General features: G+C 43.7%; 1 protein-coding gene across 1 annotated transcript in view; it reads right to left on the reverse strand.

Annotated features, from left to right (window-relative positions):
• The window catches only part of LOC118387061 (kelch-like protein 29), a 435,230-nt gene that overhangs the window by 107,765 nt on the left and 305,410 nt on the right, over positions 1-22,055 (reverse strand). Inside the window, exon 5 of the mRNA XM_052523942.1 lies at positions 14,882-15,424. Within this exon, the coding sequence (XP_052379902.1) occupies positions 14,882-15,424 (543 nt within the window). The remainder of the gene's footprint in view (positions 1-14,881; positions 15,425-22,055) is intronic.

The raw sequence follows: 22,055 nt of genomic DNA on the forward strand, positions 1-22,055 counted from the left end.
AAGATGCCTGGCTGAGTTAAGACCTTAGAGTTTTACTAGGCTACACTACAACCAGACGGGGCCAGCCTCACCTCTGATACCGCACCACACAAATTTCTCCCTCTCCTTTTCTCCCCTCCTGCTACAACCAGCCTCACCTGATACTGCTCCCCAACCTTTCCGCTCCTTTCTCTACCCTTCTCCATCCCCACTTATTACCACCTCCAAACAGAACCAGTCTCACCTCAGCTGCCTCATTTCTCCTCTTGACATCATTCAAACAGTCTTATAACACGTTAATAACATGCTAATTGCATATTTATTTACATAGAACAGAATGTGTTGACTTTGTGGGAATGTTGTTTGACTCAAATTTGTTAACTTCTCAGGTTTACTTATCTCTGAATGTCAGAAAAGATGTAGGATAGTCAATGTTTACAGAAACAAGTTGTTTGATAGTGTTGTTTATTTAATGGGAATGGGAGACCTTAGAAAGTCTGAAGGAGCTTTCTTAAAAGGGATGGATCGCCCTAAAATGTGTTAGAATTGTAAGCTTTAGATGGTTATCGTTCCCCATTAATTTCCGAATAAGCCTCCCAGATTTCTACCAACAAAACAAAGTCTTGCCTACTACTTACTAAGAACACATACTGTGTACTAATTGTAATACATAGCATTAAGAAAACACGACACCTGAAACTGTGGGTTAACGCAGAATTCAGCGCAAAAAAAAATAGATAAACGCATAACAAATATCTTGCTGCATTTTGTAAATGCAGATCTAAAATGCTTATTGTAGTTTCTGCTTGACAAAAGACTAACTGTGTTTCAGTTGCACTTCTCCACTCAGATGGGAATTTACAAACTGGCATTCTATCAGCAGAAAGCGCCGACTGATGTGTAGCTACTTTTCTCTATGTAGCCTACTTTTCTCCAATAGAATTCCAAGATAAACTTGAAGCAAAACATTAGAAATGTAGCTGGCTATAAAACTTTATATTTTCACACCCAAAATGCTAACTATTTAGAACGCAAGCACGGATATTGGGCCACATCCAGTATTGTCGGATGTACACAACAGACGATGACAACTTTGAGTTCAACACAAATTGTGGGTTGAACTACTACTTTAAGTGATGGTTGCCCAAAGCCCACCAGTAGCAGTTTACCACCTCAGCTCACAGATGAGTAGACAACAGTTTGTGACTCCACTGGCAGGATGACAGGCTGTCCAAGTCGCTTAATAAAACACACACAGCTTATTTGGGATTGCCACGTTCAAACGATTAATCATGCAAAGCAGAATCATTAGTTTCACTCTGACTGACTTGACTGAGTGAAGGAGAGAAATAGCGCTGTCTCCTATAAAATTATGCATCTCTGGCTTACACTGAGTGAACAAAACATTAGGAACAGTTTCCTTATATTGAGTTGCAAACCCATTCGTCGAGTAGGGATGCACAATAAATCGGTGAACATATCGGAATCGACCGATATTAGCTAAAAATGCCAACATAGGTATCAGCCTGATGTCTAGTGAAACGCTGAAGTGCAAAACTGGTGTCAAAGCTGAAATGCATACCTACAGTTGAAGTTGGAAGTTTACATACACTTAGGTTGGAGTCATTAAAACTTGTTTTTAAACCACTCCACAAATTTCTTGTTAACAAACTATAGTTTTGACAAGACTGTTAGGACATCTACTTTGTGTATGACAAGTCATTTTTCCAACAATTGTTTACAGAGATTATTTCACTGTGCCTGTGGATGTATTTCAAGGCCTACCTTCAAACTCAGTGCCTCTTTGCATAACATCATGGGAAAATCTAAAGATATCAGCCAAGACCTCAGAAGTTGAGTTCATCCTGGGGAGTAATTTCCAAACGCCTGAAGGTACCACGTTCATCTGTACAAACAATAGTACACAAGTATAAACACCATGGGACCACGCAGCCGCCATACCGCTCAGGAAGGAGACGCGTTCTGTCTCTTAGAGATGAACGTACTTTGGTGTGAAAAGAGCAAATCAATCCCAGAACAGCAGCAAAGGACATTGTGAAGATGCTGGAGGAAACTGGTACAAAAGTATCTATATCCACAGTAAAACGATTCCTATATCGACATAACCTGAAAGGCCGCTCAGCAAGGAAGAAGCCACTGCTTCAAAACCGCCATAAAAAAGCCAGACTGGTTTGCAACTGCACATGGGGACAATGGGTACTTAAGAGATTTTTGGGTACATGGGTACTTTTTGGAAAAATTTCCTCTGGTCGGATGAAACAAAACATCCACACAGTATTGTTTTTCCTCGGGAATAGTATTCAATACACATAGGTAGACAATAAATGTGGCTCAAATCACAGTTGTTTCAGAGACCCGCAATAAGAGCTACGACGCTAATATTCTCTGGGTGTCACTGAGGAGTCTGATCCCTCATGTCATTGATCCACAATCCATAGGTAAGGCTGTACAGTGAAATAAGTATGACCCCAATGCAATTCTAAAGTAGAATACATCCAGTGTGATTTCAACATTTGTCAAATGATTGTCTTTTGTTGATTTTATATAGCATTCCAACCTCGTTTACCATGATCTATTCAATTATGGCACAATTCTAATATTTGTATTAATTTGCGTCACTGTCAATTACATACTTTTATTTTAAAGGCTAACCACAAAGTACACTATTGTTGCTAATCCTTATTGTGGCTAGCTTCACATAGATGGGTCCGACCACCATTGATCAAATAAGAACTGTCTTGTAAATTATGGTCATTTTAGACAAAACTTAGCTATATAATTAGCTAGCTAACTATAGTTACTGAAAAATGTAATTTTGCTATGTTTTTGTTGGAAGAACATTGTTTGCATCCATGAGCTAGCTTTTTTTATGACCAGCACTGTAGGTGCGCGAGACAACTTTACCAGCATCATAGCATAGGTATCGATGAATCGTTGTGACATATGAAATATGAGTGATGGTGTTATCAATGTGTAATAACTACATAATAAAATGTATGCACGCATTAAATTATTATGTGATGTGTAGTCATATGCAGGTCCTGATTGGTCAACAAGCTTATTTGACACATCATAGTGGTATTTGACACACAAAGACCCAAATGGCATTCCATAGAAATCCTGGGTGAGAATGAAACTGCACAGCAAGTAAGTGAAAGAAATAGGTTTAGATTATGTTTTACTGGTAATAGGGACATACGTAAATGCCAACAAAGTAACTTTTTTGTCAGTGTGGTGTGTGACCTTTATTTAACCGGTGTTGGAATCGGCTAAACTTTGAACATTGAGATATTAAATAAACGATAGAGACGAAGCCTTGAATAGAAAGAGTCTGTAGCAAGCCAGAAGGCTTTGGAATGTTTGATGGAAGAGAGCGACGTGTTGATATAGGGAGGCTAGATGGATAGCTGTGGATTAGGTGAAAGAGAAGTCAGGAGGTGAGGTCAGTTCCCCTAAAGGGAGTAATCGAGGTTAGTATCTGGTTACCTTCTTTCTCTTGAGCATAAACTAAGGATTGGAGAGAAGGTGTCTTAAGTAGGATGTATATAACCAATGGAGAGAAATGTTTTGATGTCTGATTACAGCTGTACAGAAAATAAGGGAATAATTCAAACTTGGAGCACTGGCTTTGGCCTGGGTGGGAGTTTCATTTTTAAACCTGTGGAATAAGCAGTAGCAGAAACATTTATAAAAATGGATGTGGTGTTTACGTTCTTGAGTGATCAACGTTTTGTAGTTTTCGTTGAGGGAAAAATGAGTGGTTGGCATGAAATAAAAACAAAAGTACTTTAAATTAAGGATTTGCAGTTTTTTTGCTGTTTGGTTTGCAGTCATCCTAGAACCTGGGTGACCTCAGAGTTTCACAGATCAAAGGTCAGAAAACGTGGACGCCCTTGAATAATAACTCAATTAGGTCCCACTTTAAGCAAAGCACAATTTATAAAGGCTTTAAATATCATACAAAAGGTTTCCTAAGCACTACATAAATGATGCACAAATCAAAGCATGTCACTCTACAAATGGTGTATAAACAAAGTGAATTGTCACATATGGCAATTCACCCTACAGTGAGAACTTAGGTCACCCTTTGTAGATTATTTTTGTATAATTTATGTAGCGCTTGTGAAGTCTTTATTTACGCTATATAAACCCTTGATAAGTTGTACTTTGTTTAAAGTGGGACCTTCCATTACCATGGTACATGCAGTAGGTAGGCATGTGTGCTGTAGATAGTCTGCTAGTTACACAAGAATAATAGCCTGTACAGCCAGCAAATAATACACAATTCATGTACTAGGAAACCCGGTTATGTTCACCAACTACCTCTCAAATGAATAATAAGCCTTGGTGATAATAAGGTTGATATTTCTGAAGTACCTTGGTGCATGAATCCAAACAGCGGGCAGATATTCATGATATCGACTCAAACGGCTCATTTAGGATCCCATTCAGGAGGCACTACTGAGCCTGTGGTGTGAGGACAAGTTCTTCCTTTTCCCCTTCATCTCTCCCCCTCTAAGTTTACTGATGGTTTTCTGCTGTTCATCTGCAACGCTCCGTCTCTCTCCAGAGTGGAGCGAGTGATGAGAGGCTAGAAACATAGGGTTCTCGCTCTCTTCGTCCCCCTTCTCTCTCACTCCCTCCCTCCCTCCCTCGTTATAGGATTTTAAAGGAGAGAGGCCTCACCACAAGTCCCATACAGTACCATCTCCAGTTCAGAAAGAGCCGGGGCATAGCTCATCAAGACAGATTCCTGATCGGCCGCCCGCCGCAGCCACGCACAGCAACGCTGCACTGCATTCATTAATCACACACGCCTTTCAAGAGAACACTCAGCGGCAGCAGCACACGGCCAGTACGACGGAGTGGGATGAAGGGGGAGAGAGAGAGATGGACAGAGGGAGACTGAGCGAAAGCAAGACAGAGGGGCCCAGTGGTAGGGTTGGTCTGACTGGCTACAGCACACACAAGACACCACTATGCTACCCGTCAGCTAGAGGTCACTAAACTACCTGCCTGGCACCTGCTTTTCTCCTCACTGTACTTGACCTCCACTCCTCCTCTACTTCCTGCTATACTAGAGACTACAGCTATAGGTCCATCAGAAAGTATTCTATTCATACCCCTTAACTACACATTTTGTTGTGTTAATCTGAATTTAAAACAGATTAAATGGGCGGGGGGGGGGGTTCTCACTCATCTACACACAAAACACCATAATGTCAAAGCGATAACATGTTTAGAAATTTGTGCAAATGTATTGAAAATTCACTCCCCAAAGGCAATACCTTGTAAAAGCACCTTTTGCGACGATTACAGCTTTGAGTCGTCTTGGTTGTGTTAGTTTCAGGATGTTCGTTTCAGGATTTGGGGATTTTCTCCCATTCTTCAGTGCAGATTTTCCCAAGATCTGTTAAATTGGATGGGGTGTACAGCAATCTTCAAATATTTCCACAGATTGTCAGTGGGACTCAAGTCTGGGCTTTGACATTCTTGTTCTGAAGCCAGAAATACGATTTTTGTACATAAGGAACATTTCTGGAATCTTTCATTTCAGCTCATGAAACCAACACATTAGATGTTGTGTTTATATTTTTGTTCAAGTATAGTTATCTTCCTCTTCCTGCTAAGCTGGCGAGACCACTGTGCTCTACCTGCCTTTCCACTCTTCTCCTCCCTCCCTCTCCTACTCAACCAAGTACTACACTTCCCAATCACAAATGTCCTACTCTTTCTCCACCCTCCCTATACTACATCTGTCACCAGCTGTCGTACTCTCCCCCATTCCTCCCTCTCCTCCACTCCACTGAGGCCAGTGGTGTAAGTCAGTCTTTTAATGACCTGTTTTCAGCTGGGAATGCCACGGTAAGGAGAGTGACCAGGGAAATCTGAAGGAAGAACGGATTAGTGGGAAAGAGAATGAGCGAGTGAGAGAGGGAGACTTAAGTCCAGATTGCTCGTTTTCCTGTGACAGCTGGACTGAATGTTAAATGGCACTGTCCAATCAAACTGTCTGCTCAGCCTTATTATATACATTGTTTTGATTTGATAAAGCACACTCAAACCTAACCATGCAGAGGGTGCTTCTTTCCTCAGTGTGTATGTACAGTATCTGTTCAGAGGTAGCCTCCTAAGTGTGTGTGCTTAGTAATTCATCTGAACTCTGTATAGCTGTCTGTATAGCTGTGCATGTTGGGGATAGCGAAGTACCACACCTCTATTTGCCAGTCAGACCCATCATGAAGGGTGATTCAATGCACAGGAGGAGGACAGCAAGGTAACACCCCAGTCATCAGCTTATGCCTGGATTACACAACCGCCAGTCATCCTTACGAGCCAGACAGACCAGGAGGATTCAGGTTAAAATGTTACCCTCGGATTCCCTTTCGGTCTCGCTCTTTTTCTCCCTTTCTGCATGCGTCTGTCGTTCTCCCTCTCCTTGCGCGTCTATAATTTTTAGACTTTGTTTTTTCTCTTTCAAACTGAAACATAATGAGTGAAACAAAGATGGCCAATTAAGCCTAGGTCTCACAGTTGAGGAGAATGTCCCTTAACTTTTCTAGGATAGGGGGCAACATTTGGAATTTGATGAAAAGCATGCCCAAATTCAAATGCCTGCTACTCATCCCCAGAAGATAACATATGCATAGGATTAGTAGATTTGGATAGAAAACTCTGAAGTTTCTAAAACTATTTGAATCATGTCTGTGAGTATAACAGAACTTATGTAAAAGGCGAAACCCCGAGGACAAACCATTCAGATTTTTTTATTTTTTGGGGGTTTTCAATGTGTTTTCATTGGGAATCTTTCTAAGGGACTTGCTTGTAGTTCCTACCACTTCCACTGGATGTAACCAGTCTTTAGAAATTGGTTGAGGTTATTCCTTTGTGTAATGAAGTACGGCCATCTTGAACGAGGGTCACTTCATGTGTACTGTTTGATAAAGGCGAATGACCTGAAAGCATGCTTCAGTTTGTTTTCTTCATGTATTGAACACAGATCATCCCGTCTTCAATTGTATCGATTATTTACTTTAAAAAATACCTAAAGTTGTATTACAAAAGTAGTTTGAAATGTTTTTGCAAAGTTTAGAGGTAACTTTTGAGATATTTTGTAGTCACGTTGAGCAAGTTGGAACCGGTGTTGTTCTGGACAAACGCACCAAATAAATGGACATTTTGGATATATATGGACAGAATTAATTGAACAAAAGGACCATTTGCGATGTTTATGGGACATATTGGAGTGCCAATAGAAGAAACTCGTCAAAGGTAAGGCATGAATTATATTTTTATTTCTGTGTTTTGTGTCGCGCATGCAGGGTTGAAATATGGTTTCTGTCTTTGTTTACGGAGGTGCTATCCTCAGATAATAGCATCGTTTGCTTTCGCCGAAAAGCCTTTTTGAAATCTGACATGTTGGCTGGATTCACAATACGTGTAGCTTTAATTTGGTATCTTACATATGTGATTTCATGAAAGCTGGATTTTTATAGGAATTTATTTGAATTTGGCGCTCTGCATTTTCTCTGGCTTTTGGCCAAGTGGGACGCTACCACCCCATATATCCCAGAGAGGTTAAGGTTTATGTGGTTTCATATGGTCGTTCAATCTGATGCGTCATGGGTGAACTCAGTGACCCTATAGGTTCAATGACAGGCATAGACAGAGCTGATGTCACACACACACACACAACACAGACAGACAGACAGAAGCAGACACACGGATGGAGAAGCAGACACACGGATGGAGAAACGGACGCACACACATGCAGGCAAACACGCGTACACACACACACACACACACACTAGGCTCAACTGATCCTAATTGTTAAGTTCATGTTTTAAGTACCCCTATATCTATTATTACGGTGCCATCACTCTTATTAGTGCGCTTGCGAGGAGTCTCGTTGTTGATGAACCTGGCCTGAGTGCGATGGCAACCATGTATATATTGTGCTAATACGGTTAACGTTGTTAAACTGGAACCTTGTCGTTGTGTCATTTTGAATTAACAATAATCCCACCAACAGTTAGTGTTTAAAGTCCAATGAGAGCCATTCAAATTAGCCTACTCTACAGCCTACTTAACAGTGAATTTGAGGCACTCTTACAATGTAAAAATCCTCCAACCTTACAAAGATTGCCTCAATATCCAAGTTCTCACTACACACAGAAGGGCACACTAAGAGTTTTGCTGAAGCCTGTGCCAAAGTGGGCTCTAAAACATTACTTAACCGATAAACCATTTAATAGTCAGAGCCAAGCTGACAATTCATTACATTTTTTAAGCAAAGACATCCATATCTGCCAGTCAAGTAAGTGTGTGTGTGGCAGCTCGCTTCTGTACAGTATATCATAGCTCAACGTATAAGTTTCCCCTCACCACAGATCTAAAAATCAGATTACTCCCCCCAATCCTAACCATAAGCATTAAAGTTATGAAAAAGATCTGAATCTGTGCCTAGAGAAGGTCCTAGCCTTAACTAGCCTCCTCACCACCTTGTCACAGCACTACAACATGCAATCACTGATTGGACTGGAGAGACAGAGCCAGCATCAGGATGTGATGCATGATGATCCTGTACTGCATGGCAGCCGGATGTGTGGTTGCCGACTGGTTGACAGTCACGGCAGCAAGGTTAAGTGTTCTTACCGTCAGGAAGCTTTCTCAACCATTCGGAGAATACTTAAGAGAATCAAGACAATGTTGCCAAATGAGCACCAAGTGTTTGTTCATGTGACCCTGTATGCGAACAAGGTTTTCAAGAACACACGGCTCTGTTGTGACAAATGATTTATATAAATCCTGGATTGCTGATTCTATGCATGACCTTTGAGGGGCTTGGAAGCCACCGGTCGGCCATATTGGCACTCCCCAGTAGGATCAGTCCTCCATAGGAATGAATGGAATTCTACAATATTTTAAATGTTTCAAGGCAAAATTGTACATATTTAAGTAGTTTTGTTGTAGTGCGGACAGCAACATAAAATCTCAAAATTAGATGTATAACGTTTTTTTTTTGTGATTTATCAATATACGTGTTCTCCTCACATAATATAATTTAAGAGTATGCATTAAGGTGTCTAATAAAATAAAGGTGGAAAAAACTAAGACCAATGCATTTCTATAGCTACCATAATATTTTATGCAATGAGTGAGTGCCAAGATGGAGGCAAAGTGGAATCAGCATAGCACCCCCTGTCAGCCATCTAGTGTATATATAAATAAATTTGTTTTGACACCTGCTACTGATCTGAATGACAAAGCTATTGCTGTGACATTTCTACTGCTGAATATTTAATGGAATGCAATCCATCTCATCGCGTCTCAAGGTTCTATGCAGAGCCCTACTGCTTGTTTACAAAATAGAATGTGTAGCTACTTTTCTAGTACTTCTAAATAGAAGGCTAATAAACTATGGTTATGTGTTGTGAAGTAAGCAATTATCACTTGCTTTGGCAATTGTACTAAATACAAGAGTATAAATTACAACGTAGCAACAATGTATCCCACAGGGATGCAAACTGATTATGGCCCAAAAAGGTGAGCAAACATTTTTGCACAGAAACGTGAGAAATCTGTATAAACTAAAAAGAAAATGTGACTATTTTCAGAATGAGTGTCACCAGAGGTCGATTCTCGCTATACACCAAGTCACTTGGCTCTGTCATAACCTCACATGGTCTCTCCTATCATTGCTATGCAGACGACACACAATTAATCTTCTCCTTTCCCCCTTCTGATGACCAGGTGGCGAATCGCATCTCTGCATGTCTGGCAGACATATCAGTGTGGATGACGGATCACCACCTCAAGCTGAACCTCAGCAAGACGGAGCTCCTCTTCCTCCCGGGGAAGGACTGCCCGTTCCATGATCTCGCCATCACGGTTGACAACTCCATTGTGTCCTCCTCCCAGAGCGCTAAGAACCTTGGCGTGATCCTGGACAACACCCTGACGTTCTCAACTAACATCAAGGCGGTGTCCCGTTCCTGTAGGTTCATGCTCTACAACATCCGCAGAGTACGACCCTGCCTCACACAGGAAGCGGCGCAGGTCCTAATCCAGGCACTTGTCATCTCCCGTCTTGATTACTGCAACTCGCTGTTGGCTGGGCTCCCTGCCTGTGCCATTAAACCCCTACAACTCATCCAGAACGCCGCAGCCCGTCTGGTGTTCAACCTTCCCAAGTTCTCTCACGTCACCCCGCTCCTCCGCTCTCTCCACTGGCTTCCAGTTGAAGCTCGCATCCGCTACAAGACCATGGTGCTCGCCTACGGAGCTGTGAGGGGAACGGCACCTCAGTACCTCCAGGCTCTGATCAGGCCCTACACCCAAACAAGGGCACTGCGTTCATCCACCTCTGGCCTGCTCGCCTCCCTACCACTGAGGAAGTACAGTTCCCGCTCAGCCCAGTCAAAACTGTTCGCTGCCCTGGCCCCCCAATGGTGGAACAAACTCCCTCACGACGCCAGGACAGCGGAGTCAATCACCACCTTCCGGAGACACCTGAAACCCCACCTCTTCAAGGAATACCTAGGATAGGGTAAGTAAGGGTAAGTAATCCTTCTCACCCCCCCAACAAGATTTAGATGCAAGTGGCTGTTCCACTGGTTGTCATAAGGTGTATGCACCAATTTGTAAGTCGCTCTGGATAAGAGCGTCTGCTAAATGACTTAAATGTAATGTAAATGTAAATGTCGACCGATTAATCGGAATGGCCGATTAATTGGGGCCAATTTCAAGTTTTCATAATCGGAAATCGGTATTTTTGGACACAGGTTTGGCTTATTATTTATTTATTTTTACACCTTTAATCTTTATTTAACTAGGCAAGTCAGTTAAGAACACATTCTTATTTTCAATGACTGCCTAGGAACGGTGGGTTAACTGCCTCGTTCAGGGGCAGAACGACAGATTTTTACCTCGTCAGCTCAGGGGATTCAATCTTGCAAGCTTACAGTTAACTAGTCCAACGCTCTAACCACCTAATTACTTTTCACTCCACTAAGAGACGGCTTACTGCATTCGCATAACAGGCAAAGGTAAGTTGCTAGCGAGCATTAAACTTATCTTATAAAAAACAATCAATCATAATCACTAGTTAACTACACATGGTTGATGATATTACTAGTTTATCTACGCAGGACGCGTTGCATACAATCGATGTGGTGTGTATCGTTGCTCCAATGTGTAGCTAACCATAAACATCAATGCCTTTCTTAAATTCAATACACAGAAGTATATATTTTTAAACCTGCATATTTAGCTTATAGAAATCCAGGTTAGCAGGCAATATTAAACAAGGTGAAATTGTGTCACTTCTCATGCGTTCATTGCACGCAGAGTCAGGGTATATGCAACAGTTTGGGCTCCCTAATTTGCTATAACTTTACGTAATTATGACATAACATTGAAGTTTGTGCAATGTAACAGCAATATTTAGACTTATGGATGCCACCCATTAGATAAAATACCGAACAGTTCCGTATTTCACTGAAAAAATAAACGTATTGTTTTCGAGATGATAGTTTCCGGACTAGGCCATATTAATGACCTATTTCTGTGTGTTATCATGTTATAACTAAGTCTATGATTTGATAGAGCAGTCTGACTGAGCGATGGTAGGCAGCAGCAGGCTCGTAAGCATTCATTCAAACAGCACTTTCATGCGTTTGCCAGCAGCTGTTTATGACTTCAAGCCTATCAACTCCCGAGATTAGGCTGGTGTTACCGATGTGAAATGGCTAGCTAGTTAGCGGGGTGCGTGCTGACAGCGTTTCAAACATCACTCGCTCTGGGACTTGGAGTGGTTGTTTCCCTTGCTCTGCTTGGGTAACGCTGCTTCGAGGGTGGCTGTTGTCTTTGTGTTCCTGGTTCGAGCCCAGGTAGGAGCGAGGAGAGGGAAAGAAGCTATACTGTTACACTGGCAATACTAAAGTGCCTATAAGAACATCCAATAGTCAAAGGTTAATGAAATACAAATGGTAGAGAGAAATAGTCCTATAATAACTACAACCTAAAACTTCTTACCTGGGAATATTGAAGACTCATGTTAAAAGGAACCACCAGCTTTCATATGTTCTGCGCAAGGAACTTAAACGTTAGCTTTCTTACATGGCACATATTGCACTTTTACTTTCTTCTCCAAAACTTTGTTTTTGCATTATTTAATCCAAATTGAACATGTTTCATTATTTATTTGAGGCTAAATTGATTTTATTGATGTATATTAAGTTCGAATAAGTTCATTCAGTATTGTTGTAATTATCATTATTACAAATAAATAAATAAATATCAGCCCGATTAATTGGCATGCGCTTTTTTGGTCCTCCAATAATCGGTATCAGCGTTGAAAAATCAGTCGACCTCTAGTCACCATACCAACATTTTCACTAACGATGTGATACCAAGCCAAGTATCACAATACCGAGCGCTCCCTTTCCACAATGACAAAATGTTGCCGTTTTAAAGCTAGTTCCCTGCAACTCTATACATTTTACCATGGGGCAGAGAGAAAATGTTAGTTTCTTGCAGTTCTACTTTTTGTGATGGGACTGGGGGGAAAAAAGGTAATATGTTTTAAAGCTAATTTCCTGCAATTCTGCACATTTTGCCATGGCTTATGCCGTGTTCTTATGCTATCTGAGAAAATCTAAATCAATGGTGGCCTCATGCCATGACATTTTTTGAATTTTAGATTCTCCCTGTCTACTTTTATTTTTTGTTATCTTGTTTAAAGATATAAAATACTGAAAATATTAGTCATTTCTGGGAGTGCCGACAACTATTTAGCAGTGGTGGCGCGCCTAAATGCTAAATGAACATAGGGGGAAACTGCACTTTTTACTGTACAATCAAAAAGGCTACTGCAGAAAATAATCAGATTTACTCATATCCATACCTGTGATTGGGCAGAAGGAATGTAGTAAGGAATATAAATACATAATGATCTGCAATTTCATTGATACAGTAAGGGGACAACACACTAGGTCTAAAATGAAACCATCTTTAGCGTACCTTTCAGACAACTTTACATACAACTTCACTCTCCCTCCCTCACGAATTTACTCCCTGTCCCACACATCCTATTTCCCTCACACACAAACGCCCCCCACACCCTAGATCGCCATCACGGCTAAATAAAAATTTTAAACTTATGGAGAATGCACAGAAAGAACGGACAGAGAGAAGTAGCTGATTTGGCTAACGGCTGGTTAGGGGATGCGCCTGGCCGTTCATAGCAGTGACACGTGATATTCGATGAAGCACACATCACTCAATGCGTGATACACTGTGTTTTACGGATCGTCACGATTCACATGAATTATTTATTGAGATCAAAATGGTGGATATCGCAGAAAAGTGGTGAGTTAAGGTTAAGCTCAAACATCCCTTTATCCAATTACAAAAACCAGACAGCATCTAAGGAGACAGGAGATGCAACAGAAATTAACTAGCTCTGCTGCTGGACAAATGTTTGTTTCCATTCCAGCTGGTGTCTCATTTAAAATGTCTCAGGTAGCATCCGAACCGACCGGCACAACTGCTTTCTACATCAATCTGGAAACTCATTTGCTCAAGTTTTATTGATATAGAGCGAAAACGAGAGAGAAACTAAATCTAATGAGTAGTGGAAAATAAAAAGCTTAATTAAATGTGAAAATTGGTCAGAGAATTTAGTACATCTGTCTCTGGCCCTGCAACACAACCTCCAAGGTTAACATACATTTACAGCTTTGAGACGCAGCAGAGACCGCGCCACTCGCCATGCTGCGCCCCTCTCCGTTTTCAAAGATAAAAGTTTTCCAGGCTTAAAAGAAGCTTAAAAAGTGAATGTAGGTGTAGCTGAACAATTGAAGCAAAATAATAGTTTGTGTGTGTGTGTACATGCCGTGACCTTGGTGCAACTTTGTAGAGATCTGGCACCGTTTCCAAATAGGTAGTGTTACCTGTGTTTGTAGTGTTGTTTACAGACATTCTGGCAACACAAACTACCCAGAGAAGCTGTTCCCGGTACAAACCACTCTCTACGCAGAGAAGCTGTTCCCGGTACAAACCACTCTCTACGCAGAGAAGCTGTTCCCGGTACAAACCACTCTCTACCCAGAGAAGCTGTTCCCGGTACAAACCACTCTCTACCCAGAGAAGCTGTTCCCGGTACAAACCACTCTCTACGCAGAGAAGCTGTTCCCGGTACAAACCACTCTCTACCCAGAGAAGCTGTTCCCCGTACAAACCACTCTCTACCCAGAGAAGCTGTTCCCCGTACAAACCACTCTCTACCCAGAGAAGCTGTTCCCGGTACAAACCACTCTCTACCCAGAGAAGCTGTTCCCGGTACAAACCACTCTCTACCCAGAGAAGCTGTTCCCGGTACAAACCACTCTCTACGCAGAGAAGCTGTTCCCGGTACAAACCACTCTCTACCCAGAGAAGCTGTTCCCCGTACAAACCACTCTCTACCCAGAGAAGCTGTTCCCCGTACAAAGCACCCTCTACCCAGAGAAGCTGTTCCCCGTACAAACCACTCTCTACCCAGAGAAGCTGTTCCCCGTACAAACCACTCTCTACCCAGAGAAGCTTTTCCCCGTACAAACCACTCTCTACCCAGAGAAGCTTTTCCCCGTACAAACCACTCTCTACCAAGAGAAGCTGTTCCCTGTACAAACACTCTGCCAAGAAAAAAAGATGGGTTCTACGCTGATAAAACCCGAACTAATTAAGTGGAAAATAAAGTGCATAAACCAAAATACAGAAGCATGGGTTCTGTGCTTACCCATGTGGAGAGGGCCCATCTTACCTTTGGTATGTGTGTGTGTGTGTGTGTGTGTGTGTGTGTGTGCATGCTTGCCCAGTCAGAGTGAGTCTGTCTTACCTTTAGGATGTCCTGGGTCTGTGAACTCGTACTTCCCCATTCCCACAGTCCTCAGCATCTGCAGCCCGTTGGGCCCTCTAGGATCATCCTGATAGGCTACTAGAGTAGACAGAAGCGGCGGCACCAACTGCCCATTGGTCAGAGGCAGGACGGGGGGCTGTATGAGGGGGTGAGGCATCAGATGACCGTTCCCCATCACATTTTGGTTCTGTTGGTTGGGGTGTGTCCCACCCGGACCCCCTGAGGTGGAAGAAAGGGGCAAGGAGGCGACAGGGGGCTGGGCTAAGGGGTAGGGTGGCTGGGGGGGCATGTTGAGAACCATGGGGGGGGGTTGGTGTGAGGTGGAGTGTGGTGGTAGCTGGAAGTGGGCTGTCATGAGTGGGTGGGGGTGGGGGGGCATAGGGGATTGGATGGAGGGGGTCACACCTATGATGGGCGTCTGGACAGTGACACTGTGGCTAAAGGAGGGGGGGCGGAGGGAATAGGAGTGGGGCAGGAGACTGGATTGGGTCACTGTTACTACTGGAGGTGCCCACGTAGGACCTAGAGAGAGGGGGGGGTAGAGCAGAAAGCGGAAGGGAGAAAGAGTTTTGATTATTATTACATTAACTAATAACAATTATCCCTTTAGCTAGCTCAACAAATGGCAGACTGTACAGAGTGGGCTAATGTTCCAGGTTCCATGAATGAGACCAGGAAAACAAATACATGTACCTGTAACGCAGAGACAAGTAAAAGTTGGCTGGTTTCAGGTAAAGTCCTCTTAAATCGAATTTAATAAACGTGTTTTCCAAAAGTGTCAAGGGTCAACTATCTAGTTCATTACAATTGCTTTGTTGAAAAATATGAAATCAGTTCTCATTAACAATATAAAAACAGCTACATAAAACAATTAATATACTATGGTTGTCTCTAACAGTACATATAGCTATGTCTAATTAATATATGTGCCAAAATAAATACTAATCACTTACAAATAGCGCAAAGGGTATGCTATCTAGAATGTAAAACCATCCAATCGTATGCTTGTTTGTCCGACACAAACAGGCTCACCACTGTAGCAGTGTAGACATAAACGTTACCCAATGCTACACAATTGACAACAATGACTCCCGCTAGCAGTGAGTAAACTACCAGTTAAACCAATACAAGTACGTAGCTACATCGACGCATATATTATAGGCTAGGGCTAAACTAGCGCCCAGCATGAGGCCAGCCAGCTAACTTTCGAACCATTAAATACGGAAAATACGGAAAATATATAAATTACTAAAACATCTAAACTAGAATGATTCAATTGTGCAACATAAGTATATAGCCTGAGGCTTGGATGAACAAAATAAAGTAACCCGGAATTTAAAAATGTACTGTATATTTACAATTTAGAAAAGTCCGCGACGCCATTTTGTTTAGATTTGCATCATGTCATGGGCGTATTCATAACGCCGAATCTGTTGCAAAACGTTTCTTAAACGAAACGAAAATGGATCTAGCTACCTGCATTTTCCAATATAAACCCTGGTTTTCCGTTTTGCAACTGTTTGAACTAACGATTACACACCATCCACCTAGCGTGGCTCCATTACTGACAATTCCATTGTCAATGGGGATACTTGGCTAGCATTTTCTCGCTTCGACAAACTCAAAAATGCACCTTAAACATCACACAACCCATTAAATAGTTAGCGAAACATGTTATCGTACTATGTCGACGTATATTGTGTATAGTTATACATTACACACCTGTAAAACAGGATACACTTTGAGACAACGGGAAGTAGGCTGGTTTTTCAGGAAAACTTCCTTCGATTGAGGAAGTGAGGTCACCATCCCCAGTTTAAACAGCATCGCATTAGTGGAAACCAAAACTGTTCTTAGGGCAGGCCTGGTTATAGCGAGATACTGAATGTTTGAGTCGCGTCGTGGACAAATTTAGCATTTTACCCAACTTTAACCTAATTATAATAACCTGCCACGTTAATTATCTTAACATGCTACGAAACGTCACTTCTGCCAGTCAAAACCGGCAACTGCCCTGAGAACAGTCTTGGTTTTCACTAATGCGATACCGCCCAATGTTAAGGCCACCAACCAACAGATCTGCTGACTCCATCTAGATAGTGACACCAATACACTTCAGTGCATATTAATGCATAAACCTGGAGGAATCCTTTTTTTTTTTTAACTAGGCAAGTCAGTTACAATGACAGCCTACCAAAAGGCAAAAAGCCTCCTGCGGGGACAGGGCCTGGGATTTAAATAAATAATATAGGACAAAACACACATCACAACAAGAGACACAACAGTACATAAAGAGACCTAAGACAACAACATAACAAGGCAGCAACACATGACAACGCAGAATGGTAGCAACACAACATGACAACATGGTAGCAAGACAACATGATAGCAACATAAAACATGGTACAAACATTATTGGGCAAAGGCAACAGCACAAAGGTCAAGAAGTTAGAGACAACAATACATCATACAAAGCAGCCACAAATGTCAGTAAGAGTGTCCATGATTGAGTCTTTGAATGAAGAGATTGAGATAAAACTGTTCAGTTTGAGTATTTATTGCAGCCCGTTCCAGTTGCTTGCTGCAGCGAACTGCAAAGAGGAGCGACCCAGGGATGTGTGTGCTTTGGGGACCCTTAACAGAATGTGACTGGCAGAACGGGTGTTGTATGTGGAGAATGAGGGCTGCAGTAGATATCTCAGATAGGGGGGAGTGAGACCTAAGAGGGTTTTGCAAATAAGCATCAACCAGTAGGTCTTGCAACAGGTATACAGAGATGACCAGTTTACAGAGGAGCATAGAGTGCAGTGATGTGTCCTATAAAGAGCATTGGTGGCAAATCTGATGGCCAAATGGTAAAGAACATCTAACCACTCAAGAGCACCCTTACCTGCTGATCTACCCTAGTAAAACTGACTATCCTACCGATCCTCGACTTCAGCGATGTCATCTACAAAATAGCTTCCAATACTCTACTCAGCAAACTGGATGCAGTTTATCACAGTGCCATCCGTTTTGTTACTAAAGCACCTTATACCACCCACCACTGCAACCTGTAGTCGGCTGGCCCTTGCTACATATTCGTCGCCAGACCCACTGGATCCAGGTCATCTACAAGTCCATGCTAGGTAAAGCTCCGCCTTATCTCAGTTCACTGGTCACGATGGCAACACCCACCCGTAGCATGCGCTCCAGCAGGTGTATCTCACTGATCATCCCTAAAGCCAACACTTCATTTGGCCGCCTTTCCTTCCAGTTCTCTGCTGCCTGTCACTGGAACGATTTGCAAAAATCGTTGAAGTTGGAGACTTATCTCCCTCACCAACTTTAAGCATCTGCTATCTGAGCAGCTAACCGATCGCTGCAGCTGTACATAGTCCATCGGTAAATAGCCCACCCAATTTACCTACCTCATCCCCATACTATTTTTATTTATTTACTTTTCTGCTCTTTTGCACACCAGTATCTCTACCTGCACATGACCATCTGACAATTTATCACTCCAGTGTTAATCTGCTAAATTGTAATTATTCGCCTACCTCCTCATGCCTTTTACACACAATGTATATAGACTTCTTTTTTTTCTACTGTGTTATTGACTTGTTTATTTTTTACCCATGTGTAACTGTGTTGTCTGTTCACACTGCTATGCTTTATCTTGGCCAGGTCGCAGTTGTAAATGAGAACTTGTTCTCAACTAGCCTACCTGGTTAAATAAAGGTGAAATAAATAAAATAAATCTATAAATTATGTCTCCGTAATCTAGAATGGATAGCATGGTCATCTGAATCAGGGTTAGTTTGGCAGCTGGTGTGAAAGAGGAGAAATTACGATAGAGGAAACCAAGTCTAGATTTAACTTTAGCCTGCAGCTTTGATATGTGCTGAGAGAAGGACAGTGCACCGTCTAGCCATTACTCCCAAGTACTTGTATGAGGTGACTACCTCAAGCTCTAAACCCTCAGTGGTAGTAATAACACCTGTGGGAAGAGGGGCATTCTTCTTGCCAAACCACATGACCACAATAATGAATAAAAGTAATACAAATTATGTCTCACAAATAATTTCTTAAAAATCTAAAACACAAAATAAACAAAACTGACAATATATTGTGTCACACCTACAGAAAAAAATATCAGTGATGAGTGGTGTTTATCATGTAGCTAAGTGTATGTATTTACAGTGAGTCATGGAGCCCATCAGTATGTTCTACCTGGAGTATAGCACAGGGTCCGTTTTTTGGAGCCAAACACCCCCCACGCCGACCACATCAATTCTGAACCCCTACTAATATCCGACATCAGGACAGATTTTTCTACACAACCCGACCCACCCTCATCGAATTGCTTCTGAAAGCCGATACATGACCCGCCAAATTACAATGTATTTAATTGTTTATATGACTCCACATTAGCTACTATTCCCCTCCCTGGGAGGAAGGCTACTATTCCCCTCCCTGAGCCGTAGGCTACTATTCCCCTCCCTGAGCCGTAGGCTACCATTCCCCTCCCTGAGCCGTAGGCTACCATTCCCCTCCCTGGGAGGCAGGCTACTATTCCCCTCCCTGGGAGGAAGGCTACTATTCCGCTCCCTGGGAGGAAGGCTACTATTCCCCTTCCCTGGGAGGAAGGCTACTATTCCCCTCCCTGGGAGGAAGGTTACTATTCCCCTCCCTGGGAGGAAGGCTACTATTCCCCTCCCTGGGAGGAAGGCTAATATTCCCCTCCCTGTGAGGAAGGCTACTATTCCCCTCCCTGAGCCGTAGGCTACTATTCCCCTCCCTGAGCCGTAGGCTACTATTCCCCTCCCTGAGCAGTAGGCTACTATTCCCCTCCCTGAGCAGTAGGCTACTATTCCCCTCCCTGAGCAGTAGGCTACTATTCCCCTCCCTGAGCAGTAGGCTACTATTCCCCTCCCTGAGCAGTAGGCTACTATTCCCCTCCCTGAGCAGTAGGCTACTATTCCCCTCCCTGAGCAGTAGGCTACTATTCCCCTCCCTGAGCAGTAGGTAGGCTACTATTCCCCTCCCTGAGCAGTAGGTAGGCTACTATTCCCCTCCCTGAGCAGTAGGCTACTATTCCCCTCCCTGAGCAGTAGGCTACTATTCCCCTCCCTGAGCAGTAGGCTACTATTCCCCTCCCTGAGCCGTAGGCTACTATTCCCCTCCCTGAGCAGTAGGCTACTATTCCCCTCCCTGAGCCGTAGGCTACTATTCTCCTCCCTGAGCCGTAGGCTACTATTCTCCTCCCTGAGCCGTAGGCTACTATTCCCCTCCCTGAGCCGTAGGCTACTATTCCCCTCCCTGAGCCGTAGGCTACTATTCCCCTCCCTGAGTAGTAGGCTACTATTCCCCTCCCTGAGCAGTAGGCTACTATTCCCTCCCTGAGCAGTAGGCTACTATTCCCTCCCTGAGTAGTAGGCTACTATTCCCCTCCCTGAGCAGTAGGCTACTATTCCCTCCCTGAGCAGTAGGCTACTATTCCCTCCCTGAGCCGTAGGCTACTATTCCCCCTCCCTGAGCCGTAGGCTACTATTCCCCTCCCTGAGCCGTAGGCTACTATTCCCCTCCCTGAGCCGTAGGCTACTATTCCCCTCCCTGGGAGGAAGGCTACTATTCCCCTCCCTGGGAGGAAGGCTACTATTCCCCTCCCTGTGAGGAAGGCTACTATTCCCCTCCCTGTGAGGAAGGCTACTATTCCCCTCCCTGTGAGGAAGGCTACTATTCCCCTCCCTGTGAGGAAGGCTACTATTCCCCTCCCTGTGAGGAAGGCTACTATTCCCCTCCCTGTGAGGAAGGCTACTATTCCCCTCCCTGTGAGGAGGCTACTATTCCCCTCCCTGACCGTAGGCTACTATTCCCCTCCCTGACCGTAGGCTACTATTCCCCTCCCTGAGCCGTAGGCTACTATTCCCCTCCCTGAGCAGTAGGCTACTATTCCCCTCCCTGAGCAGTAGGCTACTATTCCCCTCCCTGAGCAGTAGGCTACTATTCCCCTCCCTGAGCAGTAGGCTACTATTCCCCTCCCTGAGCCGTAGGCTACTATTCCCCTCCCTGAGCAGTAGGCTACTATTCCCCTCCCTGAGCAGTAGGCTACTATTCCCCTCCCTGAGCAGTAGGCTACTATTCCCCTCCCTGAGCCGTAGGCTACTATTCCCCTCCCTGAGCCGTAGGCTACTATTCCCCTCCCTGAGCAGTAGGCTACTATTCCCCTCCCTGAGCAGTAGGCTACTATTCCCCTCCCTGAGCAGTAGGCTACTATTCCCCTCCCTGAGCAGTAGGCTACTATTCCCCTCCCTGAGCAGTAGGCTACTATTCCCCTCCCTGAGCCGTAGGCTACTATTCCCCTCCCTGAGCCGTAGGCTACTATTCCCCTCCCTGGGAGGAAGGCTACTATTCCCCTCCCTGGGAGGAAGGCTACTATTCCCCTCCCTGGGAGGAAGGCTACTATTCCCCTCCCTGTGAGGAAGGCTACTATTCCCCTCCCTGAGCCGTAGGCTACTATTCCCCTCCCTGAGCCGTAGGCTACTATTCCCCTCCCTGAGCCGTAGGCTACTATTCCCCTCCCTGAGCCGTAGGCTACTATTCCCCTCCCTGAGCAGTAGGCTACTATTCCCCTCCCTGAGCAGTAGGCTACTATTCCCCTCCCTGAGCAGTAGGCTACTATTCCCCTCCCTGAGCAGTAGGCTACTATTCCCCTCCCTGAGCCGTAGGCTACTATTCCCCTCCCTGAGCAGTAGGCTACTATTCCCCTCCCTGAGCAGTAGGCTACTATTCCCCTCCCTGAGCCGTAGGCTACTATTCCCCTCCCTGAGCCGTAGGCTACTATTCCCCTCCCTGAGCAGTAGGCTACTATTCCCCTCCCTGAGCAGTAGGCTACTATTCCCCTCCCTGAGCAGTAGGCTACTATTCCCCTCCCTGAGTAGTAGGCTACTATTCCCCTCCCTGAGTAGTAGGCTACTGTTTACAATGAAATGCGGCACATTGACAACTCAAATCGCTCTGAAAAAAAGTGCCTGCTAATTATCCTTACCTAATAAAAATCTATTGCCGACATAACAAAACCATTACATTCAATATTATGGGAAACGGAAAACCTAGCCAGTTGCATAACTGAATGAATTCAACCAAATGTGTCTTCTGCATTTAACCCAAC

Source organism: Oncorhynchus keta, chromosome 8, assembly GCF_023373465.1.
Source record: "Oncorhynchus keta strain PuntledgeMale-10-30-2019 chromosome 8, Oket_V2, whole genome shotgun sequence".
NCBI lineage: Eukaryota > Metazoa > Chordata > Actinopteri > Salmoniformes > Salmonidae > Oncorhynchus > Oncorhynchus keta.